A 26,891-nucleotide genomic window follows, 5' to 3' on the forward strand; every position below is an offset into this window, starting at 1 on the left:
TTAGGAAGGATGAAGAAAATGGTGGGTTTTTTTAAATGATGTAATATTTCACAGTCTGATTCACAATTTCATGTAGAATACATTTTGTAATTAAAATCTTGCACAATATTTAAGATATTTAGAGAAGAAAAGGCTACTGTTTCCCAGATTCTTCTTTATCTCTGATCCTGCCCTTCTTGAAATTCTTGGACAAGCAAGTGATTCACACACCATTCAGGTAAGTCTTGAGTGACTATTATAAAGTTAGTATGCTACCAAAAAAAGCTTTGAAAGAAATATTTAAATAAATAAAATATGCAAAAAGCAAAGGCAAAGTAAACTGTAAATGTAACAAATTCTTCTTGAAAACCTCATTCAGAGCAAGATTTTCAGCTGCTTCTCAGACTTTAGATTTTACTGTAAATTTTACTGTAAAACAAACGCACAGAAAGTAACTTAAAATTCTACATTTAGTGCATAATGACATGATCCTGCTACATAATCTGTGCAGTATAAAACTCCATTTGTGAACTTCCTTGCAGGATCAAGTCAATAGTTATTTTTCTTATATGTCTGTTAATATTAAATGTTTACATTGAATTACTTTCTAAATTATCCTTCTAGCCACATATGCCTGCCGTATCTGACAATATAAATGAAGTGGAGTTTCACCCAAAGGATTATGATCGCATAATGGCAGTCATATCAAGAGAAGGAGAGAAAATTCCAGTAATACTGCTAATTTCTTCTCAATTTATCATTAATTTTAAATGTTTCATTGTTTATTTTTTTCAGTAACCTTATTATATGAGAAGCCATTCTTTTGCTGAATGCACAGAAGTAGATGGTTAAACTAAGTTAATTATGAATTAATAGTTAATTACATGATTTCTTTAAAAAAAGATCAGAATAAATTCTACATATTTGGTAACATGTTTATTGATATTTAAAATCAAAACAATAACTATATAACATTTATAACACAATAATAAATAATAGGGATTTGGTAGCTACATATAATTGTGTACATTTCACTTCTATTAAATTTTTCAGTTGGACACTCCAGTGAATGCAAAAGGACCTGTAGAACTTTGGTTGCTAGATCTGTTGCGCATGCAACAGTCTTCATTACACTGTGTAATTAGGGCAGCATATTATCAAATTAGTGACCCAGGATACCAGCTGCTTAACTTCCTTTATCACTTCCCAGCACAGGTAAGAACAGGGGGGGAATGTATATGTCTATGTATGCATATATGTATAGATTAGAAGCAGCCTTCTGAGAAAAGCAGAGGTTGTACAATTTGTGGTTGGCAATTTTATCTGTTTGTTTCAGGTAGTCCTCAAAATGTGCTTGGTGTGATACAAACATAGTCCCTGACCTCAAAAGTTTATACTCTCAAAAAGTTGAGATGATGATGATGATGATGATGATGGGCGATCACTCGTTACCGGGTATGATCATCTTCCATGGGAGTTATGGGTCCTCAGGTGGCTAATAAAGCCAAAACGATACCCTTTTTTCAGCTGAGAGAACATAACCTGTTTTGGGAGGCAATGATATGGATTCCGGACAATGTGACCAGTCCAGGGGAATTGCTGATGGATGATCATTGCCTCGATACTGGTGGTCTTTGCTACTTCCAGAAGACTAATATTGGTGCACCTGTCTTCCCATTTGATCTTCAGAATCTTATGAAGGCAGTGTTGATGGTGCCTCTCAAGGACTTTCAAGTGGTGTCTATAGGTTTTCCAAGTTTTGGACCCATACAACAGTGCTGGGAGAATAATGGCTTGATAAATAAGGAGCTTGGTGTCTGTTCGAATGTTGTGATCTTCAAAAACCCTGTGGCGTAAACGAGAAAAAGCTACAGTGGCACAGCTCAGGTGATGTTGAATTTCTGGATCAATATCTGCCTTGGATGAAAGATGATTTCCAAGATAGAGGAAATGATCAACGTTCTCCAGTGCTACCCCATTGATTTTGATAGATGGGGCATGTAATACCTCATTTGGAGAAGGCTGATGGAGCACTTTAGTCTTCTTGATATTAAGAGTGAAACCAAGACATACATAAGCATCGGCAAACACATTCAAGATAGTTTGAAGATCTTCCTCAGAGTGGGCAAAGATTGCGTTGTCATCAGCATACTGAAGTTCTACAATAGATGTTGTGGAAATCTTACTCTTCGCTTTCAGCCTGCTAAGCCTGAACAGGTTTCCCTCCATTCTGTAAATGATTTCAACACCAGCTGTAAACTTCCCAGAAATTAGTTAAAGAATGACAGCAGTAAAAACCACAAACATGGTTGGAGCAATGATACAGCCCCGTTTGACTCCTGTTTGTACTTTGAAAGGTTCACTCTGGGAGCCAGTGCTGCTCAGAATAGTCACTTTCATGTTATCATGAAGCAATTTTAGGAAATCAATGTATTTATCAGGACATCCAATCTTAGAAAGTACAGTCCAGAGGGCACAACGATTCACTGAATGAAAGGCTTTAGTTAGATCAATAAAAGTCATATATAGTGGTCAGTTTTGCTCCTGACACTTTTCTTGCAGCTGCCGTGCTGTGAAGCACATATTCACAGTTCCACAGTATGGTCGGAAACCACTCTGTGACTCCAGTAAGATTTCTTCTGATAGGGGCAGAAGGCAGGTTGCAAGGATCTGCGCCAGAACTTTGCCTGCAAAGACTAGGAGGGAGATACCACAATAATTTCCATAATCCACTTTATCCCCTTTCTTGAAGAAGGAGACAATCTCCTCCTTTATCCAGATTTTAAGGATAAGCAGATAAAGCTGCCAAATTAGCTCTGGTCCACCATTTTTAAAGATTTCAGCAGGGATCCCATCTAGACCCGCTGCCTTGTCGTTCTTCATCTGCTTGGTGAAATTGTGTACCTCATATAAATTGGGAGGGTCTCCGAGCTCATCCCGAAATGGTCATTGCAGGATTTGCTCAAAGACTTCATCTGTAACCATAGAATTACGGTTAAGGAGATCTTCAAAATGTTTTTTCCAGCGAGCATTGATGGCTTCATTGTCCTTCAGAAGTGTGGTTCCATCTTTAGAGCGAAGAGGATTCATACCATGACAAATTGGCCCATAAACAGCTTTCGTGGCACTAAAGAAACCACATGTATTGTGGATGTCCATGAGATGTTGGAGTTCTTGCGCTTTCTCAGTCCACCATTTGTTCTTTAGTTTTACATTGTATTTCTGCCCTAACCTTGGCATGGGCTTCTCTTTTTATATTACAATTTATGTTGTTCTGCCAAGTGCGAAATGTCATTTTCTTCTCGTTGATGAGTTGCTCAATTTCAGTATCATTCTCGTCAAACCAGTTCTAATATTTTCTGGTTTGGTAGCCTGTGGTTTCCTCACAGGCATTAATGATTACTGCTTTCAACTGGATCCAATGTTCCTCAATTTCTTCTGGAAACTCTGATGGGAGCTTTTCTTCTAAGACTGCTTGGAAGTGGTCATGCTTAATAGGGTCCTTCAATCTTGAACCTTCAACTTGCGCCTGACCTGCTTCTTTTGCAGCATCCATTTGGGAGCAATCTTAATTTTCATTGTGGATCGAATAAGGCGATGATCAGTGCAACAGTCATCAGCACTTGTCATTGTTCTTGTGAGAAGTACGCCACTACAATCTCGGGCACGAACTCTCGAGGAGATGCCAGCGCTTTGACCATGGGTGTCTCCAAGATGTTTTGAACTTTTCCTTTTGTCGGAAAAGAGTTTTCATAATAATAAATTCATGTTCAGCACACTTGGTCAGGAGTAGAATTCCATTTGAATTGTTTTTGCCAACTCCTTCTTTCCTGATTGTTCCTTTCCACAGGTCTGACTCTCGTCCAATATGTGCACTGAAATCCCCCAGAAGGATGATCTTGTCTTCTGTAGGGGTCTCTCATAAAATAGTTTCCAACTGAGAATAAAAATCTTCCTTTACATTCTCATCGGCATCCAGTGTTGGTGCATAGGTGCTCACAATAGTTGCCTGTTGATTTTTGGTGAGCCTCAGAGTGTCATAAAGTGCTCAAAAAGAAAAGGAGTACTTGTGGCACCTTAGAGACTAACAAATTTATTTGAGCATAAGCTTTCGTGAGCTACAGCTCCATGCATTTGATGAAGTGAGCTGTAGCTCACGAAAGCTTATGCTCAAATAAATTTGTTTGTCTCTAAGGTGCCACAAGTACTCCTTTTCTTTTTGCGAATACAGACTAACACGGCTGCTACTCTGAAACCTGTCATAAACTGCTCATTGATGCCAGCTGTTACCTCAGAGAGGCACCTTTCAAGCTTGTTCTTTATAGCAAAACCCACTCTATGAAATCGGGGTTCATCTACAGATTTTCCCTTCCAGAAGTAAGTATAGCCTCCTTTTTCCTCCCTCACCTGTCCTTCATCAGCTCTTCTAGTTTCGGACAAAGCAGCAATACTGATGTTAAACCGACTCAATTCACAAGCAATAATGCCTGTACGTCACTCTGGTCGGTCACTGTTTGAGTTGTCCATCAGGGTATGTACATTCCAAGTTCCAAAGTTGAAAAGTTTCTTTCATTTTCAACTGTTGAGGTGGTAATCCTGCTGGATGCAGCTGTTCAGCCAGGAAAAACAAAGGCAAGACAATTTTTAGGGTACCTTTTCTAACCTCCTCCCCATGTGGGGTGAGCAGAGTGGATCTTAAAAAGGACTTCTCAGTCATGGATGCAGCTGCCGAGATGCTTGACCTGCCTCAATCCTCGAGCAAGATGACTGTATCACACACCCACCTCCTGTGTGTGGGTCTGTGACTAGGAACTTCTGGATTTCACTGTCCTGTTCCCATCATCACTTGCCTATCGCCACTGGACTTTTGACTTGTGCAAATGTTGTTTTCCCCAAAACTGGAAGATGCCTGTGTGGGACTTCTTTTAAAGTGGTGAGACTGGTGCACAACTATCACCACACTATCCTTGACAGATAGAGGACCTGAAACCAATGGCATGGACACCATGACGATTGGAGATCCTCTATCTGCTGCAGCCTTCATCCACCTTCACAGCTGTTGTAACATTACACAACAGTTTCATCTCCATTGTGCATTTATCCTCCGTCTGCTCTGCTGCTAGGGACTTCTTGGATCACACTCTGTCTGGAACCTCACCCTTGACTGTTCTGCCATGGGTGACCCTGAGGGAGTACATGACTCCAGGCAGCATTGTTCTCGGGGTCATTGAGACACACAAGCCTCTCCACCACTACAAGGTGGTGATCCATGGAGAGGGTAGGGAAAAGGGGAAAAAAATAAAGTGCGGTTATAATAGGGTGATCGCTACATCTTAATGACACAACAATTTAATAAAACAATGGTTTTATATATGTAAAATAGATTATGTGTAAAATAGATTATTCAAAACTATGCCTTTATACTTACATACTTCATATTGGAGCTAGTGATCTTATCTCTTGTCATGAATTCTCTCACTCCTTATGTTAATGTTGTGACATGGACATTACAGGGACAGATATTTTCAAACAAAATCTCACCCTAGCTACATGAAGCAGCTTTCTCCATCTGTTTGTATGAAATAATTTTTTGTTGGATCTTGTTCTCGGGGTCATTGAGGCACACAAGCCTCTCCACCACTACAAGGAGGTGATCCCTGGAGAGGGTAGGGAAAAGGGGAAAAAAATAAAGTGAAGTTATCATAGGGTGATCACTACATCTTAATGACATATGGATACTGCTGGCCAAAATACTCCAAATTTGAGTGCATGAAGTGCAAGGACACTTGTCAGCTGTGATGAAACCAGCCTTGTGCAGAAGTTCCACTTCATGCTGTCTATATCACTTCTTAACCTGGCCAACAATTGTTCAAATCAAATTAGCAAGAAAAAGGCAGAGTCTATAAACATAAAAAAGAGTCTTTAAAAGGCTCTTGATTATCTGAGCTTTTATCTTCATTTACCCCTTTCCCCCCCCAAAGGGGTTACTAGTCTCTCAGAGGCAGACAGGTGGAAACTTCTTTGGGTGGCTGGTAGAAAACCGTTACTCCTTAGCAATCCCTAGTTCTTCTGCTCCTTTTCTTACTGTTTCTCCCTCTTTGTAGTTGGGCTTGCCATCATTAGTCATGCAGCTGTGGGTGTCTCTCCATAATTGGCATTTCTCACAGCTGAGCTGGGGTGTAGTTTGGCAGTCTGCTGGCAGGGAAGGTTCTTAATCCTTTCCTGCCTGTGTTTTGTGTAGGGTCTGTAGATCCCTTCACAGCATCCATTAATGAAATGTGCATATGGGAAACACATATTTAGTCTTGAGAAAAGAGTAGGGGGCCCTGATAACAGTCTTCTTCACAATCTAAACAGAGAAAGAGATCCTTCAAACCTTGGATGAAGACTAATGTAATCTTTGTCAAATGTTAGCTCACAGATCTGACATAAGGATTGAGAGGTGCAAATCAATCTGTGATTTACCTGCTTCCTAACCCTTTGAAGACCATCTGTCTCTTTTCTATGGACAACTGGATTTTAGAGATAATAAAGGAAGGTTATAGCATTCAGTTTGACAACTTTCCTCTTTCCAACCCTCCACCCCTACTTCTCCATTCAGGGACCCCTCTCAAAAAGGGGTGTTAAGAGCAAAAATCCATGTTCTAATACAAGCAGGACAATAGAGGAATTCCTGAGAGAGTTCAGAAGCCATGGTTTTTATTCCTGCTATCTTCTGATATCAAAGAAAGATGGAGGACTTTGACTGATGTTAGATTCAAGGAAATTAGACACATAGCAGGAAATTCCAGGTCGGAATGTTAACTCTAGTATCTATTATCCCTTCCCTTTCGACTCTAGTTTGGTTTTGCAACCATCAGTCTGAAGGAAGTATATTTCTATAATATCATCACATCACAAGTATCTTTGGTTTACACTCAATCAAAACAATTTTCAGTACAAGGTTCTACCATTTGGTCTTTCCATGGGACACAGGATCTTTATGAAGTGTCTGTCTGCATTAGCAGCCCATTTAGGAAGGCATGGTATTTTCGCCTAACCCTGTGTCTGGAACTGCTTTCGTTGACTGGCACCCCATCTTGGTGGGGTGTGAACATAAGAATGGCCATACTGGGTTATACCAGTGGTCCATCTAACCCAGTATCCTGTCTTTCAACAGTGGTCAGAGCCAGATGCTTCAGAAAAAATGAACAGAGCAGGGCAATTATCAAGTGATCCCTGTCGTCCAATCCCTGCTTCTGGCAGTCATAGGTTTAGAGACAACTGAACAGGGGGTTACATCCCTGACCATCTTGGTTAATACCCATTGATGGATCTAGCCACCATGAATTTATATAATTCTTTTTTGAACCCAGTTATCATTTTAGCCTTCACAACATCCCCTGTCAACAAGTTCTGCAGATTGACTGTTCGTTGTGTGAAGAAGTACTTCCTTATATTTGTTTTTAAACTGCTGCCTATTGATTTCATTGGTTCATGTGTTATGCAAAGGGGTAAATAACACTTTTACTCACTTTCTCCACAGCATCCATGATTTTATAGACCTTTATCACAATCCCTCCACTAAGTTGTCTCTTTTTATGAAGCTGAACAGTCCCAATCTTTTTCATCTCTCCTCCTAGGAAGCTGTTCTGTACCCCTGAACATTTTCTTTGCCCTTTTCTGTACCTTTTCCAATTCTAATATACCTTTTTTGGGTTGGGGGAACCAGAACTGCACACAGTATTCAAGGTGTGGGCATACCATGGATTTATATAGTGGCATTATGAAATTTCCTGTCTTATCTTCTATCCCTTTCCTAATGATTCCTAGCATTCTGTTAGCTATTTTGACTGTCTCTGCACACTGAGCAGGTGTTTTCAGTGAACCATCTAAGATGATTCCAAGATCTCTTTCATGAGTGGTAACAGCTAATTTAGATCCACCATTTTGTATGTATAATTGGGATTATTGTTCCCATGTGCATTATTTTGCACTTATCAACATAGAATTTCATCTGCTGTTTTGTTGCCCAGTCACCCAGTTTTATAAGATCCTTTTGTAACTCTTCTCAGTCAACTTTGGACTTAACTATCTTGAGTAATTTTGTATCATCTGCAAATGTTATGACCTCCTTTTCACCCTCTTTTCCAGGTTGTTTATGAATATGTTGAAAAGTACAGATCTTTCGGGGACCCCTCTATTTACCTCTTTCCATTATGAAAATGGATGATTTATTCCTACCCTTTGTTTCCTGTCTTTTAAACAGTTACTGATCCAGGAGAGGACTTTCCCTCTTATCTCATGACTGTTTACTTTGCTGAAAAGCCTTTGCTGAGGGGACCTTGCTGAATGCTTTTTGAAAGCCCAAGTACACTACATCAGCTAGATCACCTTTGTCCACAGGCTTGTTGACACCCTCAAAGAATTCTAATGGATTGGTGAGGCATGGTTTTCCTTTACAAAAGCTGTGTTGACTCTTCCCCAACATACTGTGTTCATCTGTGTGTCTGATAGTTCTGTTCCTTACTGTAGTTTAAAACAATTTGCCTGGTATTTAATTTAGAATTACCAGTCTTTAATTGCCAGGATCACCTCTGGAGTGTATTTTTAAATATCAGCATTATATTAGCGATCCTCCAATAATCTGGTAGAGAGGCTGATTTAAGTGCTAGATTACATATCACGGTTAGCAGTTCTACAGTTTCATATATGAGTTCCTTCAGAACTTCTAGTTGAATGCCATCTGATCCTGGTGACTTCTGATTACTGTTTAATTTATCAGTTTGTTCCAAAAGCTTCTCTATTGACACCTCAGTCTGGGACAGTTCCTCAAATTTGTCACCTAAAAAGAATGTGTCAGATGAGGGAATCTCCCTCACATCATCTGTAGTGAAGACTAAGGCAAAGAATTCATTTAGTTTCTCCGCAGTAGCCTTGTCTTCTTTGAGTGCTTATTGTTTTTGTGTCTTTTGCTAGTTGCTCTTCATATTCTTTTTTAGCGTGCCTAATTATATTTGACTTTCCTGAGTTTATGCTCCTTTCTATTTTCCTTAATAGCATTTGACTTCCAATTTTTACAGGACACGTTTTTGTCTCTATCTGCCACCTTTACTCTGTTGTTTATCCATGGCGGTATTTTTTTTGGTCCACTTACTAATTTTGTTTGATTCTGTTATGCATCTAGTTAGAGCCTCTGTTATGGTGGTTTTTAAAAGTTTGCAGGCATTTCACTCTTTTGATTGTTCCTTTTAATATCTGTTTAACTAGCTTCCTTATTGTTGTGAAGTTTCCCTTTTTGAAATTAAATGCTACTGCGGTGGGTTTCTTTGATATTTTCCCTCCTAGAAAGATGTTAAATTGAATTATGTTATAGTTGCTATTACCAAGCAGTTCAGTTATATTCACCTCTTGGACCAGATCCTGTGCTCCACTTAGGACTAAATCAAGAATTGCCTCTCTCCTTGTGGGTTCCAGGACTAGTTGCTCTAAGAAGCTGTTATTAATGGTGTCTAGAAATCTACCTCTGTATCCTGTATTGAGGTGACATATACCCAGTCAATATGGGAATAGTTGAAATCCCCCATTATTACTTGGTTTTCTGCTTTTGTAGCATCTCTAATCGCCCTGAGCATTCACAATCACCATCCTGGTCAGGTGGTCAGTAGTATATTCCTACTGCTATACTCTCATTATTCAGCATGAAATTTCTATGCATAGAGTTTCTATAGTACATTTATAGTACAGTTTGGGCAAGTCTAACTCAGTTTTCCCTCTGAAAACTCAGTAATCCCTCTGCTGGGATTAGTAGGGGAACCCAGGCCCACTCCTCTTGGTTCCAATACATGAACCCTATATGAAGTAGTTGGAACTACTCCCTATCCTTCCTGCTTCCTACTACACCTCTATTGTACGCTATTTTGCAACTCATGCTCTATGATCCTCTTCATCTGGAGGTCCAGCTACCTAGGCAGCTTCTCGACAATCTGTTGCTGAAGGATCCTGTTCTCAATGGTTTCTCAGATTCCCTGGGAGCCATGGCTCCCTCCTGACCTAGAGCCTTTTTATCTCACTATCTGTTGCAGGGCCACCAGTCCTTCCAAGCTAAGGAGGCAACTCTTCATTTAGCAGCTGGGACACTATGGGGTCTGGTCACCTCATGACACCTTATTTGGATGGTTGACTTCTCAAAGCCAGCTTGGGTCTTATAAAAGACAGAGAGGAGGGAAGCTCAAAGAGGGGCAGCAGAAGCGAGCAGATGGCCATTCTTAGGGGAAAGTACTGCCCAGGAGCTCATTGCTTGAGACCTACCACCACAGACCTTTACAAACATACAAAGGAGAGGCCGGTGACTGAGCTTGTGGGTCAGAGACTAAACTGAAATGATTTGCTTTGGGAAGCCAAAGGAAGTTGGGGTAGGAAGTGGTCCTGGAGGACCTGGAGCTGCTTCACATCTCACTGTACCAGTTGGAGCTGCCCAACATTGGACCCTGGACCAGAGCCCAGTGAAGAGGGTGAACCTGGCTTACCTTACCCACTCCAAAAGGACGTTATCAAAAGAGCCTTCACCTAGGGTGAGAGGCCAGCTGGCAAAGGCTTTGACTGTTCAGGGGCCCAGCCCCTCAAATTCCTGTGCTAAAGGGGATGACTGGAAACCCTTAGGGTGGGGTGTTGAAGGACAACACTGTGTTTCAACTGGGAGATGACCTGCCAACCTGTTTTTAATTTCCTAGACCACATGCTCATAAACTAGATTACATAGTTTGCATGCTAAAAGGGCATTGTCCTACTACTTGAATAGGAAAAAGGACTTCAGAATCCCTCCTCAAGTGTTAATTTCTTTTGCTGAAAATTGTAAGGGCTGGGCTATTTCTGCTCAGTCATTGTCTACATAGGTCTGACAATGTATAGAGAAGCATTATAAAACTTCAAGTTCTCCCCCTGATAGAATTAAACCACACTCTACCAGAGCAATGGCTGCCACTTTAGCATGTCTTAGACATGTCCTGCTTGTTGAAATTTATAGGGCTGCAACTTGGAGATTGAGTCATACTTTTACTAAACATTACACTATAGATTTGGGATTTGATGCTTATTTTGGGAGAGCAGTACTTCAGTCATTTTTTAATTAGGGCCCTTAGTCCCTCCATCCATTAAAGAATATTGCTCGCCAAACTATCTCAAGTGTGGGAATATACAGAAGACACTTGGAAGAAAAAATGGCAATTACTTACCTGTAACCAGAGTTCTTTGAAATGGACTCTGCATATTCTGCTCCCCATCCACCTTCCCCTCTTCTGTGGAGCCCTAATTAGCTCCTGTGGTTTCTGGGGCTGTGAGGGGGACTGCAGGTGGACAGCAGAGGTGGAGTGATAGTGTGTGAACCATGGATGCGGGGCGGGGAGGAGCGTTGGACTTGAGTTAATCACCAGAGTACCAGAAGAAAGTGAGCGATGCACCCTGTGACAGTACCACATCCCCTTCAATAGCCTTGCCCTGAAACATACTCAAATGCTGAGGAGAAGAGAAAAGGCTGGGTGCTTTAATGGGCCCTGCGACCAGAAGCTGCAGTGATTGGCATATCTCAAGCATGTGAATATGCAGAGTCCGTCTCAAAGAATCCTGGTTACAGGTAACTAACCTCCATTTTGCTTATACTTGGGATATGAATTAAAGGTGGTTTTAAATCATATAATTCCTTTGTATCCTGAGGCTGTGCAAGGGCCTTTGTTGTAAGTTAGAGCAGCCCTGAGGCTGTAATTTATATTGTTTCCTATGGATTCTTATGGTCCTAGGGAAGAGAAAATAATTGTAGCGCTGTACACTTGAGCCATGCACCCAAACATCTCCCCAATCCATCCCCTCCACTAGGGGCTGGGAGCAGGTCTGGTGTCAAATCCTTACACTAGATCTGCACTGCCTATGAGATAATTTCACAGTACCATTTCTACCCATTTTAAAGCCAATTTATGCTTATGCAGCCAGAGCAGCATAAAAGGGCCTTAAATGTAACTGAGAATCATGTCAAATATATCTGTGTACCTCACTATGTGACTGAGATTATGGTAAAATAATGTATACATTTATTTCTGGGTTTCCTTGAATGTTTGTGAAATATGATTTGATAGAAAAGTGCACCCTGGAAACCCTCTATTTGTCTTTCTATTGAAACAGGGAAATCCTTAGTGAGAAATCACTTTGAATCCCTCCAGTAAGTTACCCTAAGATATACTTAGAAAGTAAGGTACCAAAGTCTTATAAATCTTGGTTTACAATAAATGTTAATTAATGTGTCAGTTTACTTGTTATATTTTATAGGTAGGGTTACTGGGAATTCAGATGTTGTGGACACATGATTCAGAAGAAGCCCTACACAATGCAAAAGATGACAGGAAAATCATGCCAGTAACCAATCAGAAATTTCTGGATATACTAAATACACTTATCAGCCAGACAACACATGATCTTTCCAGCTTCGACAGAGTGAAATTTGAAACCCTGGTTACCATTCATGTGCATCAGAGAGATATTTTTGATGACTTGGTAAAGTACAGATTTTAATTTCTGAAAGCCAAATATAGTTTCTGTCACAATGATACCTAGTGCTTATAATGACTACATAGTGCTTTTATCTGCAGAATCCCAAACTGCATTTGTGTGTGTGTTAATATGGTAACATCATTATTCTCTCTAGAGTTAAGATTGTATTTAGATTTTTGCTTGTGGTGAGACTTTTGCTTAATACAGGACTAAAATCCATCTGTTTTACACTCATTCTAATGATTGAATTTAGTCTCCAAATTTTTATTCTTTCTAAACTATTTGATTCTTCTTCGAGTAGTGTCCCTAATGTTGTGTCCCTAAGCTCCACTTTAGGTGTCTGTGTGCCCCTGCACCTCTAATCGGAGTTTTTTGGTAGCAATGTCCCATTGAGCCCGGGCATGTGCTCTCCCTCCTGCCTCGAGGCTATTTAGCACTGCCTGGGTGAAACCCCCCTCACTTCCTTCTCTACTGCCTTTGGCCTCTGACTGAATGAGCAGTTGTCCCTTCCTTATCTGTGTCATTAGCATAAGTAGTGTTTGTTTTGTTACATTTGTTCTCCCTAAAAGTACTCAGGCTAGTGTCTATTTTATTTTATTTTATTTTATTTTATTTTATTTTATTTTATTTTATTTTATTCCTTTGGTTTAAAAAGAGGAAAAGAAAAAGAACTTCACTTTCCTTTCCTCTCTGGGGGCATTCCCTCCTCCCCAGGCATCTAGTAGACTCATAATTATTTTCTTTTTCAGATAAAAAAAAAAAAGTAAAGACTATGTTCTGCATATTCCTCCCTGCTAGAGGATGACAACCCCCTGCCCAGGGGCTTGCCTGGCTCTCTCTGCTCCAAGCCGTGCCTCTCCTGCCAGGAGTAATTTCCTGTAATGGCCAGACACTCACTGTGCCTGGGAGACCCTCACAGAAGTGCTTTACCTGCAACACCAAAAACTGCAGCCTCACAGGAGCTGGGAGCTGAAGTAAAAATTCCTCCCTATAGAGGAGGGAGGGGACTCCGGTGGGTGTTGACCCCGGATCATCCCTGGAGCCTTCACTTCAAAAGGGATCGAGTGGTGAAGGGGGAGGAGGGGAGGGAAGCCACCAGCAGACTCCCCCTAGAAAGGCTCCTCCGAGCAACTGGCCAGCCAGGGGGGTGTTCCCCAGTGCGGCCATCTCCGCACTGATCCCCGAGCAACTGGCCAGCCAGAGGGGTGTTCCCCAGTGCGGCAATCTTGGCACTGATACCCGAGTAGCTGGCCAGACAGTGGGACTCCCCAGAGCGGCCACCTCAATAGGACAATACCAGTAGAGGAACCTCTTGCTGTGAGCTCAGCTGCCACTCTGGTTTGGCACAGAGCTTCCTGCTGTGAGCTCAGCCGCCGCTCCCCTTCCACACGAGGGCTTTCTGCTGTGAGCTCAGCTGCCGCACAGTTCTGCACCTAAGCTCTGGAAGCTGAAACCTGAGAAGGGGCTTTCTGCGCTGTGCTGCTCTGAGCTGTACTCTGGGCAACTACTGCACCTAGAGGGGATAAAAAGAAAAGGAGGACTTGTGGCACCTTAGAGACTAACAAATTTATTTGAGCATAAGCTTTTGTGAGCTACAGCTCACTTCATGGATGCATTCAGTGGAAAATACAGTGGGGAGATTTATATACACAGAGAACATGAAACAATGGGTGTTACCATACACACTGTAAGGAGAGTGATCAGATAAGGTGAGCTATTACCAGCAGGAGAGCGGGGACAGGAAAAAACCTTTTGTAGTGATAATCAAGGTGGGCCATTTCCAGCAGTTGACAAGAACGTCTGAGGAATGGGGGGTGGGGGGAATAAACATGGGGAAATAGTTTTACTTTGTGTAATGACCCATCCACTCCCAGTCTCTATTCAAGCCTAAGTTAATTGTATCCAGTTTGCAAATTAATTCCAATTCAGCAGTCTCTCGATGGAGTCTGTTTTTGAAGTTTTTTTGTTGAAGAATTGCCACTTTTAGGTCTGTAATCGAGTGACCAAAGAGATTGAAGTGTTCTCCGACAGGTTTTTGAATGTTATAATTCTTGAGGTCTGATTTGTGTCCATTTATTCTTTTACGTAGAGAATGTCCAGTTTGACCAACGTACATGGCAGAGGGGCATTGGTGACATGTGATGGCATATATCACATTGGTAGATGTGCAGGTGAACGAGCCTCTGATAGTGTGGCTGATGTGATTAGGCCCTATGATGGTGTCCCCTGAATAGATATGTGGACACAGTTGGCAACTGGCTTTGTTGCAAGGATAGGTTCCTGGGTTAGTGGTTCTGTTGTGTGGTTGCTGGTGAGTATTTGCTTCAGGTTGGGGGGCTGTCTGTAAGCAAGGACTGGCCAGTCTCCCAAGATCTGTGAGAGTGATGGGTTGTCCTTCAGGATAGGTTGTAGATCCTTGATGATGCGTTGGAGAGGTTTTACTTGGAGGCTGAAGGTGATGGCTAGTGGCGTTCTGTTATTTTCTTTGTTGGGCCTGTCCTGTAGTAGGTGCCTTCTGGGTACTCTTCTGACTCTGTCAATCTGTTTCTTCACTTCAGCATTGTGGTTGTAAGAACGCTTGATAGAGATGTTCGCAAAAAGAAAAGGAGGACTTGTGGCACCTTAGAGACTAACCAATTTATTAGAGCATAAGCTTTCGTGAGCTACAGCTCACTTCCTCAGATGCATATCGTGGAAACTGCAGCAGGCTTTATATATACACAGAGAATATGAAACAATACCTATTCCCACCCCACTGTCCCTTGGGGTGGGAATAGGTATTGTTTCATATTCTCTGTGTATATATAAAGCCTGCTGCAGTTTCCACGATATGCATCTGAGGAAGTGAGCTGTAGCTCACGAAAGCTTATGCTCTAATAAATTGGTTAGTCTCTAAGGTGCCACAAGTCCTCCTTTTCTTTTTGCGAATACAGACTAACACGGCTGTTACTCTGAAACCTGATAGAGATGTTGTAGGTGTTTGTCTCTGTCTGAGGGGATAGTTACCTTACCATCTCTAAAAGAGAGACACAGAGAAGCCCTGCTGTCAGCTCTGCTTCCGCATGGAGACACCAGAGGCTTCCACCCCTCATGCTCTGAGGCAACTGTACCATCCCCTAAGGAGAGGGGACAGTTACCGTAACATCTGTAAAAGAGCGGCATAGAGAAACCCTTTTGTACCTGATGCAACAAAACTCCCATCTAGGAAGTGTTCTGCACCTTCCCAACCATTGATACTGACTACAGACACTGTGGTTCCACCTGAGCCCATGCTAACACAGGTGCTCTGATACTCTGGAGACCTGTGGCCTCAGTACCCAGGGAGAGACAATTACTAAACCATCTCTAAGAAAGTGGCACCAACAAACTTTTTGTACTGGGCAAACTCTCATTTAGGTAGTGCTCTGCCCAACTATTGGTACTGACAATGTACCACGGACCCTCCTCTGTGGTACCAAATGAACCCATGGTTCTGCATGGGCTCTGGTACCCTGGAGACCTGATGATTGGGGAAGAACCACAATCCTCATTAGTTGGTAGCAGGACCCCAATATCAAGCACATCCCGGCACCCAGAATCGCTCGTAGCACTGGGCTGTATACTGCCAATACCCCATTCAGTGGCACCCTTACACACTGACGAATCTGACACTGGCCAGGAGATCATTCCCTGGCCCCTCATGGTGGCCCACCACCACACTACAAGGGTCATCCCCAATTCCATCATGCCAGCCGCCCATGCCCGCCTTCCTGCCTCTCCCTCCCAAGGCCATATTGTGACTCTTCAGCGATACATACACACACATGGCGCGACTGTCTCCGGTGTCTCTCAGGGAGAGTCCACCAGATGGTTTGCTACAGCCTGGCACCTGAGCCAGGGCAGGAGAGCACCTGAGCCAGGACAGGAGAAAGCTTTTTCAGAACAGGAAAGAAGGGGGGGGCGAATGAAGAGGAAGCTACCTTTTCAGCACACTTCTCCTCATCTCTCCCAGATGAGACTGTGCTGCCCACCCCTCATCACTAGGTGAAGATTTAAGAACTTTCTGGATCTTACCAAGAGGGTGGTAGACAAGAAGCAGATTCCCTTACAGGAGGTGGCAGATACACATCACAAGTTGGTGGAAATTCTGCACACTACCTTCTCATCTAGAACTGTCCTCCCAATTAATGAGCTCTTTCTAGATCCTACCAAAGTCATCTGGCAGAACCAGCCTCCATCGCACCAACCAGCAACGGAGTGTAAACAAAAACAACCCTATATCTCTACCCAAAGAGGCAGACTTTGTTTTCAACATTCGCAACCCAATTCCATCATAGTGGATGTGGTTAATGCATGAAGCAAGCAACATAATGCCAAGTCAACTCCATATGATCAGGCTTCGCAAGATGGCGTATTCATCAACAACATTACTGTTTAGAGTAATAAATTACCAAACTGTTATGGCCAAAACAATTTTTTTAATGTTGGGAAACCCAGGATGTTTCTGAAACATTACTGGAAACACAAAAAGAACAGATTCAGACCATTCTTAGCGAAGGTCAGTTAATAGCCAGACTGGTCCTAGAGACACCATTGGATGTAGCTATTACAGCTGTCTGCCCGGTCTCCATGACAGTGGTACTGAGGTAGGTTGTGGGTTTGTTTGTTTTTTGTTCGCTCCACCTCTCTAAATTGCCCAAAGAGCTAGAGACTTCCAGTTTGGAGGGCCAAACTCTTTGCGGAGAAGACAGATTTTCTCTCCACATCCTGGAGGATTCTTGGACCGCACAATACTCCTTAGGAATCTACACTGTGGAACAGAAGAGAAGATATACCTCTCAACCACACCACAGATCACAATCTTCTCAATACTCATCATCTCAGTGCTGTTATGAACCATAGTGTAAGAGGTCCAGGGCTCAAAAGTGAGAACAGTCTGCACCCCAGTCCATGACCTCTCAAACTGCCTCTTATAAGCACTTTGATGAGCTGGTCGGGGGCCTGAATAATGGTACCTTACAGCATCAGCTGCCATTTATACACCTATCATGCCACTCAAAAGCCACCTTACCTTACTTCTCAGCAGTTAGGACCAGCTCTAGAGTAAAGAGATTGATTTCTAGCCCTGAACCTACAGGGTGCCAACTTCCATATCTCAATACAACCATCGTACAGATTTCCTACTGCTTACCTTTGGGGCAGGATCATTATCGGTACAGACTGCTCCACACAGGGTATTCTCCAAGGTTCACTTCATTGTAGTGGCATACTAACCCCAGTACAGTGACTGGACTTCATCAGCACCAACCTGATGCAGTATGAGCGAGAGCGCTCCTCTCACTACCCACATTCACCACCATGGGACATGTCTCCCTAATATTCTGGGGAGCTCACCTACACAACAAGATTCAGGACAAATGGTCTTCCACAGAAATGACCTGTATGTTTTGTATAAACTGCCAAGGAGCTGCCAGATCTCCCTCCCTCTACAAGACAGCATTCAGACTTTGGAATTGATGCACCTATCACAGTGTGCTCATCTCAGCTGTCTGTCTACAAGGGATACAGAATGGGACAACCAACAGTTTCAGTTGGAATTTTCTCACGACAGTGAGTGTATACTGAATTCAGAGGTGCTTCAAGATATAGCCACCCTTTGGGGAACCCGGCCTATGGATCTCTTTGCTACTTATCGGAACAAGAAAGGTCCTTGTTACTGCTCCAAGGTCTGTTTGGGGAAACATTCACTTGCAGTTGCCCTCATCTTCCCAGCAGACAGGGCCCACTTGTATGTCTTTTCCCAGTTTCCTACTCTATGCAAGATTCTGTTGAAAATTCAGTGAAACAAAGCGAGAGTTATTATGATTGCCCCTCTTGACTATGACAAGTCTGGCTCCCTTACCTGATGCAGATGGCAATATGCCCTCCTGTTCCTCTGACATCAGCCCATTCCCCACCCGCTCTCTCAAAACAATGGGCTGACCCTTCATCCCAACCCATGGGTCCTCCGTCTCCAGGCTTGGATCTTTCTTTGTTCCAAGGCTTAGAAGCAGAATCCTCTGACAAGCTGAAACACGTGTTGCAAAACAATCACAAGTTGACCACTCCACATACCTATCTACAATATGGAAACGATTCCAAGTTTGTACGATTCCAAATGCACAGACCCAAACTCATCTTTCCTCCCTCTGATTTTGCACATTTTAAACTCTCACTCAGCTCCTTTAAGGTAAATCTCATGGCGAAAATGGCTTCCACTTGGAGTTTGGTCAACCACTAATGCATAGATTCTTTAAGGGCACTGGGACTCTCTTCCCCCATGTAACACCACCTGCTCCAGCCTGGGACTTTAATCTAGTTCTCAGGGCTTGGACTAGACCTCCCTCCAAGTCCAGGGCAACTTGTTCTCTCTTACACCTGTCCATGACGACAACATTTCTAATTGCCATCACCTCAGCTAGGCACATAGGAGAAATAGCGGCCCCGATGGCACACCCGTCATTCATGGCCCTTTTTTTTTTTTAAAGACAAAGTAACTCTAAGCCCATATCCCAAGTTTCTCCCTACTTTTTCTGCACTTTCCATATGAATCAACAGATCCATCTCCCTGTTTTTTCTCAAAACCACATTGTGACAACTGGGAGACAATTGTGCATATGCTAGATATTAGAAGGACATTAGCATTCTACTTGGACAGGACTAAGGACTTCAGGAAATCCCCTAAACTCTTCCTTTCATCCACAGAAAGATCCAAAAACTCTGTGATATCTCCTCAAAGACTATCCAAATGGGTCTCTAGTTGCATTAATCACTTAGCAAGTGTGCAACTTGCTTCTGTCCATATGCACTCCATAAGATCAGTTCTTACCTCAATCGCATTCCATACGGATACCCCTATCTCCCCAATCTATAGAGCAATGATTGGGGCCTCTGTCCATACTTTCGCAGAACATTATGCGATCACTGAAGATTTGGCCGCTGACACCATCTTCGACTCCACAGTACTCTCTGTAGTAAAAGACTCCGCTCCGAAGTCCCAGCTTCCAGTGGTGGGTACTGCTCCAGAGTCAGCTAAAGTGGAGCACCCATAGGGACACTACTCAAAGAAGAAGAGGAAGTTACTCACATTGTGCAGTATTGATGTTTCTTTGAGATGTTTGTCCCTATTTGTGCTCCACAACCTGCCCTCCTCCCCCCTACTTCAGAGTTCTCTGTAGGGCTCTGTGGTAGAGAAGGAAGTGAGGGGGGTTCGCCTGTGCAGTGCTAAATAGCCTCGAGGCAGACCACGAGGGAGGGAGAGCACATGTGTGGGCTCAACAGGACACTGCTACCAAAAACTCCGATTAGAGGTGCAGGGGTACACAGACACCTAAAGTGGAGCACCCATAGGAACACACATCTCGAAGAACCATCGTTACTGCACAAGGTGAGTAACTTCCTCATCTTATTTTTCTCTAAAAGATTTAGAAATTTTGGCAAAAGCATGTTTAGAATGTTCCTTTTTGGAATTGGGTTCTGACACACTCACCTTTTGTTTGTGATGGAAAATCTGAGCTGGGAAGGGGGATTGGATGGGTGTGTGGTGATGGTAAAAGAATAGTTCAGTTTGTATTTCTGACCAGCTTCCCTTGATTCATCACAGGGGGAATTCTTATTTAATGAACCAAAGGAAGTTTGAGAGAGACAAGGTAAGTAAGTTAAGACTTTTTAGTGGACCAACTTCTTTTGGTGGAAGGTACAAGCTTTTGAGCTACACAGAGTCTTCTTCAAGTTTGGAGAAGGAAGTGGAGTGTCTGAGCTAAATACTAATCAGACCATTCGTTTTCTTCCCCAGAACTGAAGCAGAGCTCTGTCTAGCTTGAAGGCTTGTACCTTCCACCAACAGAAGTTGGTCCAATAAAAGGTCTTACCTCACCTACCTTGTCTCTCTGATATCCTGGGACCAACATGGCTAACCCACTGCAAACCAAGATGTTTGTCAGACTAGGACTGCAGCTTTACATTCCTTATGAAGCTGGTGGGAGCCCTCAAGGGGATTTGGGTGGGGAGGGGGAAAAAGAGAAATGTTGCTTTGGGAGGGGGTTCAGACAGACTTGGCGGTAGGTATAGTCGCTCCACAACACTCCATCGCTCATGGGCTACTTCTTCCTCTCCCCAATTCAATGACTCTCTTGCTCATTGGCTTCTGAGGGCTTCTCAGCTTTCTGCAGTATTCTGCCAATGAAACAGCAGAGTTCTTGGGCTTATGGAGATGGAAACAACTAAGGGAGCAATAGGGCTGAGAGTGCTGGGAAGAGATTGGGCAAGTGAACCAGGATCTCAGGAGCTGGTGAGCCGAGAGGGAATAGAAACTGGAGGAGTGGAGGAACCAGGGGATGGAAGGAGGGAGACAGAAAGGGCTACTTTGCTTCTACCCCTTCCATCAGAGTTCCTGTACTTCCTACTCCCATAAGGCTGCTACTGGCCTGACGAGGGCAGTCAGTGGCAGTCCCAGTCTTATGTATGTTGGTTTGCCAGAAGAGGATCTCTTCTTTGATGAACTATGGGAAACGTATTCGAGTGGGATTGCTACTTTGTCTTTATAAGGCTAGTGGAAGTTTTGAGGGGATAAGGAGAAAAAACAAGATTGTGGTAGGGGAAAGGAGGAAGAAGAGAAATTGGGTGAGGTGGAAAAGCAGGCTGGGCTACTGGACCCCTGCTCTTGGTGTTCCCTGCCCTACAAAACAAGAGGGCCCATAAGTCTGGAGAGACTGACAGGTAGCCCTCAGAAGCAAGGAAGAGAGTTGACAGTGGACTGAGTGATATGAAGAACCAAGGACACTGGTGATCAGAAAGCTAAGGGTCACAACAGCTGGTGGGTCAGAGAGGAATAGATAGCGGGGAGGCATAGGAACCAAAGAGGGTTGAGGGGTGGGCAAGAACCAGGTGAAGGAAAAACCTTTAACCATGGAGCCAGTGGCTTAGGTATAGCTATGGAAGACAGGACTCCATGCAGTCCAGCCTGCCTTCCCCACATCACCAGCACCACTTATTTCTCCCCACCGAACACAATACCCAATGATCCTTCCCCTTCCTCCCCAAACTCTCTGGCTTTGCAGTGTGGCTGGTGGTAGACTCACCATCTACAAGGACAACTTATACTGCAAAATGGAAGTGTTTTTGCTTTTGGGTTTGCCAACATAATCTTTCTCCATGAGACACCAATCCCTCATATGCTTGCACATCTATTTTTCGTAACCTCTGGTTTGTCGCTTAGTTCATTAAATACTTACATGGGTGCTATCTCTGCACATCATCCACCAATTCAAGATGGTCACAGGGTGGCTGGCCCCTGTGTTGAAAATAGATCCAGCTCCCTTGTACTAGAGTAGGTGCTTCCAGATGAGCTAATTGAAAGGGTGGGTCTATACCTATATTATAAAGAGTCAAAGGGAGTTTCAGTGAGGGCAGAGTTAGAAGGGGAACTGTGAAGTGAAGCTTCAGGGGGTGAGAGAGAGCGAGAGAGAGAGAGACTCCTGCAGTGGTTCCAAGAAAGGGAGCTGTGATTGAATAAGAAAACGCAGCTGAAAGTTCGTTTTGTTCTTCCTTTAGGAGAAGGCAGGCAGTCCAGGTCTTTGCATCTTCTCTAGATGCTCAGAGAGCAATAATGGACAGTACCCTTGGGAAGAGGGGCAGTGCCTAACTTAAGGCTGGGTGGAATTTTTTTTGTTTTTGGAACTTTGTTAACAAAAAACAGACCCCAAGAAGGGCTGTGATTGGATGAGGGAGACTGTGTGGCTTTCTTAAGTGGCCCTGAAGAAGAAATTGAGGCAGGGTGCTGCAGAGCAATCTCTGATGTCTACAGGGTGCTCAGGATGCAGCCAGCCATGTTATAAAGACCACAATGTTTTGTTTTTGTTTTTTATTGTTTTTTTATGTTAAAATGTTTGTGAAAGGTCTTCTGAAAGTTTATTTTCCCCCTCTGATAAGACCACTTTCTCCATATTGGAATCTTAATGTGGTACTTACCAATTTGTTGGGACCTCCATTGGAGCCATTAGCCTCATGCCCATTACTCCAGTTGTCTATGAAGACAGCAGTCCTCATTGCAATTACATTGGCATGCACGGTTTATGATTTGAAGCTCATGTGAACCCTTCATATACAATTTTTCACAGCGATAAAGTTAGTGTGACCATAAATTACTTTCAGAAGAAATTCAGGGTATGATTTTCATTTAAATCAGTCCATTCACATAGCTTTTCCCCCCAAAGACTCATACAACCAAGGTTGAGGCTGTGTTACAAACTCTGAATGTTCTCTGAGCTCTGAATGAGTGAACAATATGCTGCAGTTGTGAAAAAGGCTAATATTCTGGGGTGTATTAACAGGAGTGTCCTATGTAAGACATGGGAGGTAATTGTCCCACTCTACTTGGCACTGGTGAGGCCTCAGCTGGAATACTGTGTCCAATTCTGGGCATCACTCTTTAGGAAAGATGTGGACAAATTGGAGAGAGTCCAAAGGAGAACAAAAATGAGAAAAGGCCTAGAAAACCTGAATTATGAAGAAAGGTTAAAAAAACCGGACATTTGTTTAGCTTTGTGAAAGGAAGACTGAGGGGGGGCAGAGGGAACCAGATAACAGTTGTCAAATAAGTTAAGGGCTGTTATAAAGGGAATTGTGAGCAATTGTACTCCATGTCCACCGGTAGGGAAAGAAGTAATGGCCATAGTCTGTAGCAAGGTTAGATATTAGGAAATAGTTTCTCATTATAAGGATAGTTAAGCTCTGGAATAGGCTTCCAAGGAATCCTCAGCATTGGAGGTTTTTAAGCAGATTGAACAAATACCTGTCAGGGAGGGTCTAGATTTACTTGGTCCTGCCACAACACAGGGGGCTGGACTTGATGACTTCCGGGTCCCTTCCAGCCCTGCATTTCTATGATTGGTTTTGTGCTAGCCAAAAATAAATAAATAAAATAAAAATTCAGGCAGTCCCTAGGCTATTAACTATGAAGAGATCCAAGGTTAGGCAGCCTCAAATCAGAAAATCTTGAATTGGATGTCACAGTCTATAAAGTCATGTGGTGGCCAGTTTAGAACTCCCAGATCATGTTATGTCACATTCTGCCAGAGCACAGGCCTCTTCTGCAGTCTGTTTTAGGGGAATGCCCATAGCTAGTATATGTAGGGCTGCTACTTGAAGTAGAATACATATCTTCACTAGCCATTACTCTCTCGTTTAGGCATCTCATTCAGATGCCCAATTTGGGAGTGCTGTGTTGCAGTCTTTGTTTATTTAGAGGAGGGTACTGCGAGTCTATCTATTACATTCTGCTGGAGAGTCACCAGAAGTAGAACATGTGTAAACAAGCACTTGAAGAAAAAAATACGGTTAGTAAATGGAGTTCTTTGAGATGTGTTGTTTGTGTTCGAAGACCTACCATCCTTTCCCCACATCTGCTGAGTCCAATAGCCTGGACTTGATAATTGCACAGGACCTGATGATTGGTTTGTTGCTCTGTTCCCTTGTGGAGGGAGAGGCTCGAGGACATCAGGAAGCAGGTGCGACCAACAGACACTGCTGGTTAAAGTGTTCTGATCTCCAGTGCATGAGGTGTATGCACACCAGTAGTAGAACACATGTAAACAACACATCTCAAAGAACTCTGGTTACTTAAGGTAAGTAATTTCCTTCTTAATGAGAGAGAAGTGGTGTGTGGCTGGGGGACAGCAGAGAGCATTCATCACTTGTGCTCTACTCTCTGGCACTGCCAGTCTCATGGGTTCCTACGTTGCATGTTTTGTGGCTCCCCATCCATTGTTTTTCAGATCTCCAGCACTCCTGCTACACATAGAGCAGTGGGGCCCATGGGGATAGGGACAAGGCTGAATGAGGACCATGTGCTGTGCAGGGAAAACAGGAGGCTGAGGAGAGGGAGTACTGGGAACACAGTGGGTTGGAAATCCAGGGGCCACAGGAGCCAATGGACTTGGGGGTTAGCAGAGATGGGAAGCAGAGGACCCCATGGCTTGTGGGGAACAGTGTCCGTTTAAAAAACAAGGAAATTCACACAAAATGTTGGTTCAAAACAGATAAGGCTACCAAAATGATGCATGGCTCCTGAATGCAAATACACAAAAGCATAGAAATATGAAAGTAAGCCCACACACACATGGTATACAAAAACACATATACACATATTCTAGATACTCATTTTTTGAGGAGGATAGTGGAAATAAATCTATTTGAAGGAAAAATGCCAATTTTTAAACAGGGCTAGCACCAAATGAGTGGGGTTAGAAAGTTGAAATTTGAGCATTATTTCATTCAGTATGCATCTATCTGCTGTGTGAAACAAAGTATTTATACACACAAAGGTCAGTGTCAATAGAATATTGGTATACAATTATTTTAAAAAATTGTATCAGTCTTGTATCCAGGCTAATGTTGCAGTAGAGATGTTTTTTAAATTCTTATGTCTGAGACCATAAAAAACCCACACATTTTAACTATCTCTATGCTATGCCAAATGTAAAGTTTTTGATCCCTTCTGCTGAGAACCTAGAACTGTCATTCAATTTTGTTATAATGGCAAAAGTTGGGTTTTTTTGCCTTGTGGGGTTTTACATTCTTTTTTTATACCCATAAATGCCTGCACTATTTGTTGTTGTTTTTTTTCAAATTATTGGAACATTGACTGAGGTTTAATTTTTCTGTTTTCACAAAATGATATTTTGGACTAGAATATTTAGGCAATTTGTATATTCTTGTAATATTTACAAGAAAAAGTTTAAAATCACAACCTTAACCATAGGTATCTGTTTGTACTCCACCTGTGTATACACAAAATAAACCTTGATTATCCAAATGTCTCACATGATATCTGAAAACTTTAGATAACCATTTCAGTTTATGAAATAAATATTTGTGATGAAGAAACAAATGTTGGATAATCCAAAATTGAGATAATCAGTCTTCAATAATTGTGGTTTACCTATGTATATATTATAGCACTACTAAGAATGTTAATTTTGGAGGATTCCATTTATAAGTAGACTCTCTTCTAAGACTTGAATAAACTTGCTTAGTAAGATTGTTACCCCTTTTTTACCCAAGCATTTAGCTAATTTTCATGATCTAGTCAGTTTCCATTAGGAGGAGAAATTAATGTAGAAGGTATTTTGATGCAATCCTGTTAATTTATAAAGAATATACAAAGTCCTGTTTCCATGAACATAGCAGATATCATACAGGAGATAGTTTCTTTGCTCATATTTCCGTGCCTTTTTCAGCCAGGACTTTACCCAAGAAGTCTCTTAGCGTTTGTTCCTCAGTGTCACTTTATCAGGACTTCTCTGGCTGTGTCTGGGGCTTCTTTGTTCTGTGTCCTTCTCTCTGTTTCTGCTGTTCCTCTCACACACAGATGCACAGAGCTCACCCAATCAAAACAGCAGCCCCTGTGTTTGCTATATCGGTCACCAGCAAATAGCTTTGGGCCACATGGTTCAGCTTCTACTCAAATTTCGGAATTTCATTGTTTCATTTAAAATGAATGAAAGGCAGCAGTTACACCTACCAACTTCGGTGAGGTTTTGTCCAACCCTCCCCACCACCAGCATAACAATATGTTGTAAGTCCTCTGTACCTGTGTGGGCTAGCCTGAAGTATGCTGCTCCTCTGGCATGAACGATTTGTAAACCCATTTTAACAGGCCCACTTACTGAGGGGATTCTGCAGTGGCATGAAGCTGACATAGGGGCTCTTATACCATTTAGGGTGTATCTGCACTGCAATCCAAAGTGTGGTTGCAGCTACTGAAGCTCATACTGCTGCGTCTACACTACTATTTTTATCCATGCTAGCCCAAGTAAAGTCAGGGATGCTGGGTGCAGCAGCACCCCGTGGCTTGAAGTGGTTTCCATCATATACAGGGTTTACAGTTTTGTTCAATGGCTTTCAGCACCCCCACTATAAAAATTGTTCCAATGCCATTTGGTAAAGCTACTGTGTAAGTGTGCCTAAGCGTTCTGCAACCACACTTTGGATTGCAGTGTACATATGTCCTTACTGTTATTACTGTGCACATAGCAAGAGGAAGGAAAAAAGCATCTCTGGAGAAAAGAGGTGTAGGCCAAAACATCCCTGTGTCACACTGACCTCCTGCTGTATTTTGGCCCTTATGACAGTTGCAGCTTGGCCTTCAGACTGTTCTGAAACAATGCAAGGGGAATGGACATGCACAGAGCTAATGACAATTTTTTAAGCCAGTTATACACATCAGCTGCTGATTTACGATATCAGTATTTTGTTTGTCCCTCATCGTCTTGCTTTGTGTGTTCCTGTTAAAGCAGTGGGAGCTTTACTGTACGTGAATAATAGGTTTCGTATATGGATTCAAATTATCAGAACATTTTCTGAATTATAAACTT

The 26,891-nt window shown here is 42.6% G+C and overlaps 1 protein-coding gene across 1 annotated transcript in view; it reads left to right on the top strand.

The window, feature by feature from the left end:
* DNAH8 (dynein axonemal heavy chain 8) overlaps positions 1-26,891 on the top strand; it is a 577,606-nt gene that overhangs the window by 291,268 nt on the left and 259,447 nt on the right. The window contains exons 39-42 of the mRNA XM_073338555.1: positions 115-217; positions 604-708; positions 1,033-1,194; positions 12,277-12,501. Coding sequence (XP_073194656.1) covers positions 115-217; positions 604-708; positions 1,033-1,194; positions 12,277-12,501 — 595 coding nt within the window. The remainder of the gene's footprint in view (positions 1-114; positions 218-603; positions 709-1,032; positions 1,195-12,276; positions 12,502-26,891) is intronic.

This window comes from Lepidochelys kempii, chromosome 3 (assembly GCF_965140265.1).
Source record: "Lepidochelys kempii isolate rLepKem1 chromosome 3, rLepKem1.hap2, whole genome shotgun sequence".
Lineage (NCBI taxonomy): Eukaryota > Metazoa > Chordata > Testudines > Cheloniidae > Lepidochelys > Lepidochelys kempii.